This window comes from Prunus mume, linkage group LG1, assembly GCF_029339155.1.
Source record: "Prunus mume cultivar Tortuosa linkage group LG1, ASM2933915v1, whole genome shotgun sequence".
Taxonomy (NCBI): Eukaryota; Viridiplantae; Streptophyta; class Magnoliopsida; order Rosales; family Rosaceae; genus Prunus; species Prunus mume.
In genome coordinates this window covers 22,478,908-22,485,985 of record NC_142698.1, presented here as the reverse complement: position 1 = coordinate 22,485,985, position 7,078 = coordinate 22,478,908, and the positions used below count along the sequence as shown (strand labels likewise).

The window sequence follows — 7,078 nt, the reverse complement described above, 5'->3', positions numbered from 1 at the left end:
ACATTTGCTTACAAGATAACACTGAGAAAGACAATTGGGTCACGGCGACCTATCTGTATCTACTTGCATTTCAAAGCTTGAATGGTAGTTTTTGTGAGAGGACTGTCGCATGGACAGGTGGCAACAGTGTAGAGCATTATACTAATTTTGTAATATATTTATTGGAAATGATTCAATTTTGAAACTTAGGTAGAAGCAAAAAATAAGAATAAAAAAGTGTAGTGCAAGAAGACTGGCTCTGTCGGCAAACACTGACGAGTCAAATGGCTGCTACTGCATACATGGTTATGCGATTAATTGGCACACTAGGATAAGTCACCAAACCAGTGCATATGGACCAACCAATGCACAACCTCCCTTCTCCTCCAATTTTTTAAGGTTGTAATCTGACCAAAACAAAACCCTAGTTACTCGAGAAAATTTATCCAAAATTTCCGGATAGAACTCTGAATAGTTTTCTTTATCAGTGTGAATTACCATTCGGATTGTAACTTGTTTCAACGTTATAAAAAAAAAATATTAACAGACAAAGTGCTAGTTATTGGTGCTCTTAATTTTTTCGATGACTTTGCAATTAATAATTTGTGTCGAATTAGGATTAATTCGTACTCGACCCCAAAATGACGTGTCCCGAACACGCGAATTTGAAACTGTTATAACTGCATGTGCCATACTTAGAAGTCACGTGTTACACTAGAGCCCATCATCTCATTTATATCATCACTTGGAAGGTGTTACCAGAGGTGGTGTACGAGTTGTGAGCACCATCCACATACGCACACAAGTACAGTCATTATAATACGATGAACTCGACTTGTTTTTACTCAAGAGCCAATTTGTTTAGTTTTCCATGGCATCCGACTCTCTACTCAAATTCGTGCACATTACACAGTTGGCCTGGCTACTTTAATTAATTTGGGTTGTTCTTTCAAGTTTCTGTTCTTCTTCATTTAAAATATTTAAGTTCTAAATGGGCTGACCCTTCTTCTATACTCGGCTTCAATTGGGCTTTTGAGGGGCATAGAGTTATGCGGACACAATTTGAGTCCTTGACCTTTATTCTTTTAATTCCAAATAAAATAATGTAGCTAAACCCTATGTGATCAATTTGAAGTATTGGGGTGGCTCCAATATTAGTGCACCAATATTTGCTTACCTGGGTTAGGTGGATTTAACTTGGCTTGGCTTTTTCACAGATAATGCCCTTCAGTTTAAAGCTCTCCTGGTACATATAGAGGTAGGAATATGAATTTTGGTTCTTAACACAATTTTCTGGTCTTCAAGTGAAGTTTTCTTATTTGATCCAAAAAAGAAGAAGAAGAAGAAGAAGAAGAAGAAAGATAGCTTAATAAGTAGTTTACATTTTGTTGCAGCACCGATACTATGGGGAATCAATCCCGTTCGGATCAATGGAGGAAGCATTTGACAATGCAAGCACTCTTGGATACTTCAACTCAGTCCAAGCTATAGCAGATTATGCAGAGATCCTCATACATGTAAAGAAGGAACTACATGCTAAACATAGTCTGGTGATTGTTATTGGTGGATCATATGGTGGAAGTAAGTGACTTTCATAGGCTTCTTCATAACTGTCACATCCGATCTTACACGGTATATTTAAGAGCATTTTTAAGGATTAATATTTTGATGTTTTGAACTTAGGTGATTAAATTGTGAACAATATCAGTACAATCTTAGATTTAGTAATGGACTGTGGGTATCTTACACAACAGTTTTGTGGGCCGGTTTTATTTAGTTAAATAAATAGAATGAGATACAAAAGAATCTTTGAAATATTTTTATTTATTTCTTCATTCTATGCATATATGTTCTCCACTTTTCTTCGCATCCATTATTCCTGGTCTCACTTTTCTCCTTTTTATTTTTTTATTTTTTTTATTTTACTTCTTCTTCTCTTTTTTTAATTGAAAACAAAAACAAAGAAGAAAAAAATATAACAAAATAAGAAAGTTATTAAGCTATTTGGTGCATGCTTTTTTATCTTTTATTTTTTAAATTTGTTTATCTATTTGGTGCAGTGCTTGCTGTAGACTATTTTGTCTCAACTTAGAGTTTAGTAAAGTTGGCTAGAGTGGATGTGTCCCTACTTTGCACTCGAGTTAATTTCCTTCCCCGTAATTTAGATTAGATTAAAATAGATTATCGTCTTGTATATAAAAAAATAATAATAATAATTGGAATTTGTTGGCTTCATATATTGAGCAAGGAAATTCATGGACCACGGACTATTTTGTCCTTTAATGATAGCTTTTATCCGAAAGGTGCAAGTGATAAGAGTGCGCAAGCCAAATTGTAAAGTAATTAAAGATGGTGCATTATTTATTTCTTATGTAAGGTTGGAGGCTTGGAGCATTAATTTGAAGCAATTTGGGTTTTCTTTTTTCCTTTCAAGTTTTTGTTCTTCTTGTTCTAAATGAGCTTCGGTTATTCTTGGGTCAAATGGGGTTGTTGACAAGTGGGTTTTTTTAAAAAAAAAAATTAATTAATTTATAAATTTTATAGATTGATAGAGAAGTGAGTTTAACAACGTCGTCACCAAATTATCTGAATATTTCAGTCCAAAAATTCATATGTCATTGACAAGTGGGTTTTTAAATTAAATTTTTTTAAAAAAAGTCATTGGGCATAGAAAATATATATTACAAGCCAACAACTAATTGAAGCTTAAATATGTAATCAGGGGTTTGTCGACAACCTTCACCTTTTCAGTTAATATATATATTACGGCTAATTAATTTTTTAAACCATGTAATTAATTTGCTGATTTGCAACTGAAACAATCGTCTGGCACCTTTTAATTACTTGATCAACCAAAATTACATGATAGGGAGGATAACAGCTGGTCCGTTGTGGAAAAGTGGGTTTAAAGACGATCAGAACTTTATAGATGGGTAAAAGCACTTTGTTAAAAAGTGCTGTTTTTACCAGAGGTAGTATCCATCGTAGTGCACAGGATAGTGAATATAGCTTGATGTCCATTCAATTGGAACAAATGGCTTTGCATCATCTGGTTTCTTCACTTCTGCAACACTCACTATGGTGGCATAACCAAGCTTTTCTTCAATGATTTGGCCAAGTCAACCGCATCGACTCCGTCTCCAATCACCTCCACATGCTCTTTCTCTACTTCTATCGACACTTTGCTCACACCTGCTTAATCAATCATGAGTCAACTAATTAATTATCATTTGTGTAGCCACCAAAGTGTTTGACCATTTGAGTGATCGATGCATACCTTTGGCGACCGCAGCAATCTTCAAGGCCTTGGTTCTGCATTTCTCAGACTTCAGTTGCACCTTCATGACTATCTTTTGCTGCATAGACAAGGATCGCGGTTAAAGCTTACTGTTCAGTTGTCTCAAGAAAATCTAAATTAGTAGTTCAGACTATCGCTTAGATGTTGAAACAAATTAGTGAAAAGGGCTTACCTTCATGTCGGAAATTGAACTATATGAAAAATATATATGTAGCCTTTTTTGGGAGCAGAAAACTCTTATGAATCTATATGAATGAATGTGTCTTTTTTGTACTTGGAAGACTTAGATGTCCCTTGCAATGCAACACCAAGTCTATGCTGTATTTATAGGAGCTATTGGTCTTCATAGAATATACTAACTGCAACTTGCAAGTAGGCTCCAATATTCAACACACGTTCAGGTCAGCTGCTTGGAAACCAAGATTTTCACATACCGCGTCAAGACACTGTACGAGATAGATTCAAAGTTTACTCAAGGAGACTTTGACTTTTCCTAAAGACAAGGAAGTACAATGATTGATACTTACAAATACACAAAAATTGGTTTGGTGCCAGAGCTCCCATCTGGGCCCTTTTACATTAAAGTATGATTATGACTTTTAAGTGATTGGGCAAATCTTGCATGAATACTTCATAGTAAAGCCTTTATTGTCTATACAAATAATAAATCGGAGTTTTATGTGTGAAAGCTTCATACATATTTAACTAAATAAGTGGAGAGTTTCTTCACATATAATAAATTTTATTAGTATGCCAAAATAATCAAAAGAACAAACATTAGTTAATTCCAAGTTCTAATATCCGAGTTTTGGTGAAGGACAGAGATGTTCTTCAAGTGGAGGGTTAAGATTGGATTAAATATTGTTAAGTCTTATGATATATATATATATATATATTGGTTTGTTCAAAGTTTAGGGAAGGGAGACTACCCCATTTCAGGATCAGGACATACTAAAGCCTCTTTGAGGACTTACAAAGAGGATCTTAGCCATTTTTTTGATTTTTACAGATTACATGTCAAGAAAAATTGTCAGCAGTGAGACTAGAATTTAGGGTTGAATAGCGAAGATGATGATTTTACCAACTCAACTAACCTCGTTGGCTAAGTCTTATGGTATTAGATGATGTATGTATAGTGAAGTCATAGGAACCATCTATGTGAGTCAATCCAGGTAAAGACAATCGAGTCAAGTCGGGTATTAATTGGTACTATTCTAACAACCATGAGGTTATATATGTGAATTGGTCTTAATTTGAGGGCAAGCCCAAGAAAAAATGTGTTCAGTACTTTTTAAATTTATTTTTATTTTTGTGTGTGGTGGGGCTTTACTGTGTGTGTATTAGTGCTTTAGCTTATTGAAGATTTCTTTCAAAATTGTTTTGATGGTCCCTTGTCACCATTTGGTATGGTGCATGACTTTTATTCTCTACTTTATTGGAGAATAACTAGATTAATTAAATCCTAGGGATGACAGTTTGTACCCTAAACCTTCTTTCACTACAAACTTAAAATTCAAAACCTCACAATCCTTATTAACATATGTATTATATATTAAAATAATTTATAATTTATATACGCCTGAGACGATTTGTTATCGTTCCACTCCGACATGCGCCTATATATGCATGCCTTTAAAAAACATTGACTAGTGGTAGTGACCCATTTTGATTAATGCATGTCTCTATGTATTATGAAGTCAAGAAACAATGGAGTAGTTGTGCAATTTCATATCCTTAGCTAATTACCGAATGGACGCTCATGCTTCTCTTGAGGAATTTGTGTTGATTGCGTTTGAAAACAAAAAGTTAATTAACACATATAGATGTTGCTTGCACTCTGTCTTTTAAGTTGTTAAACTCAAGAAGATGTTTATATATTGATAAGTTTGGTAATAAATTAATAATACAAAATGAATAATGAAAATGAATTTCAATCTCAATTACATAATAGAACAATTGATCTGTTGCGTAGATTCATCATGAACTACACGATAGTGAGTAGAACGATGTCGTGGATGATGGACATAGCTTGATGTCCAATATTGTGTTGTTGTTGGAGTTGGTTTCTCCTCCTCCGCATTTGCTTTCACTGGTTCAACACTTATTATCGCGGCGGAGCCAAGCTTCTTCCTCAACGACATGGTCAATCTCGTGGTATCGACTCCAGCTCCAATCACCTCCATCTGCTCTTTCTCAGCTTCTATCGACACTTTGCTCACACCTGCTTGCATATATATAAGGATGGTCCCATGAGGATGCGAAATAAAGAATTGTTCCACATTTGAAAGTTACCAAACTTTGCACAAGACTTATAAAGAGTTGAGTTACTTCCTAATTACTAATTGCTTTTGGTGTGGAACGTTAACTTTCTCTAGATCGCAAGTTAATTTATCAAAGAATTAAAGTTTCCTATGAAAAAATATATACATAATTTTGTAAACCTTTAGCGACTGCAGCAATCTTCAAGGCATTGGTTCTGTGTTTCTCACAGTTCATTTGCAACTTCATAACTATCTTTTGCTGCACCATGGTAGGTAGGGCCTTGCTTTATGAGTTGATGTGATTTACTTCAGAGGTGGATGGGAAAGTAGCTCAATGCGATGTTGTATTTATAGGAGTTTGGTCGTTTTATAATACTTTTACCTCCGGTTGACTTGTCCCCACAGAAGACCAAGTTTACTCACCTTCAACTAAAACAAACAAACTACTTTTTCCGCACTCATACACTGAGTCAAAGCAACCGTGGATTCCAATTCTCGTAGTAAAACGCGGCTGATCAATAGTTTTGAATAAGAAAGACTTGCATTTCACAGGCAGCTGTCTAGCCAGGATGCTTCTTGTGGTCCTTCCATAAATCTTATATAAAGAATAAATTAAAGTGGACTTCATATTTCATTCATTGCACAATGGAATTAGAATCTTCTGCATAATTAGAGACGGACCTACAGTGGGGTCAATGGGGTCAAACGACCTTATGAACTCTATGAACATAAGGTAGAAGGTCCTTTTGAACTTGTGTGTGACCCCATGAATGGCTGAAGGAGGAGCTGCAAATCTGAGGAAGAAGAAGCTGAACAGGGGTTCGTTTTTTTATAAAAAGAAGCTGACCAAAACGGCGTTGTTTTGGGTCACTTATTTTTTTAAAACTGAGCTAGCCAAAACGGCGTCGTTTTGGACTAGCCCAATAATTTTTAAAAAGCGCTGGATCCAAAACGACGTCGTTTTGAACCCAATGACATTTTTTTAAATGCGTTGGCACCAAAATGGCTTCATTTTGGACCAGCATCAACAAATTTTTTTAAAAAGACTGCCAAAAGCGTCGTTTTGGTCCAGTCTTTGAAAAAAAATAGAACAGATTGTAGTTAAAACAGACCATTCTCTTCGACCAAACAAAACAGACCCTTCTCAAAACTCCAAAACCCCCATTTCCTAAACCTAAATCCCCAATCTTCACCCACCCACGAACCTTTAACCCTCTCCCCACCAAGCTTTAATCTTTTAAAAAAAAATTGAACTTTTACACTATGACCCTACGAGTTCATATTCCTGGGTCCGTCCCTGTGCAAAACTCCTCATGCACTAATTAAAAATATGGAGCTTTAGTAATATACCCAAAATAAGGGCTGAAATTATAAAAAAACCCCACATGAAATGCACTTTAGAAACACACCCAAAACCTATTTACTAAGTAAGAAATGAGTGTTGAAGTTTCTATAAATTACATATCTACCATTGATTAACTTAAAACAAGCCCAATACAAAAAACTCAAAAAAAACTCAAAACAAGCCCAGCCCAAATTT

The 7,078-nt window shown here is 35.2% G+C and overlaps 1 protein-coding gene and 1 pseudogene across 2 annotated transcripts; both read right to left on the bottom strand.

Moving 5' to 3' along the window:
- Positions 1–2,785: 2,785 nt before the first annotated feature.
- LOC103319169 (heavy metal-associated isoprenylated plant protein 47-like) lies at positions 2,786–3,341 on the bottom strand (annotated as a pseudogene). Its single transcript, XR_016122263.1, has 2 exons — positions 3,257–3,341; positions 2,786–3,171 (listed from the first exon to the last, which is right to left on the bottom strand). The product of XR_016122263.1 is annotated as a heavy metal-associated isoprenylated plant protein 47-like (transcript).
- A 1,778-nt stretch (positions 3,342–5,119) lies between these two features.
- On the bottom strand, positions 5,120–6,242 carry LOC103319162 (heavy metal-associated isoprenylated plant protein 47-like). The gene is made up of 2 exons (XM_008220677.2): positions 5,719–6,242; positions 5,120–5,498 (listed from the first exon to the last, which is right to left on the bottom strand). Exons 1-2 carry the CDS (start codon positions 5,804–5,806, stop codon positions 5,218–5,220), a joined length of 369 nt encoding a protein of 122 aa, XP_008218899.2. The 5' UTR covers positions 5,807–6,242; the 3' UTR covers positions 5,120–5,217.
- Positions 6,243–7,078: the final 836 nt, after the last annotated feature.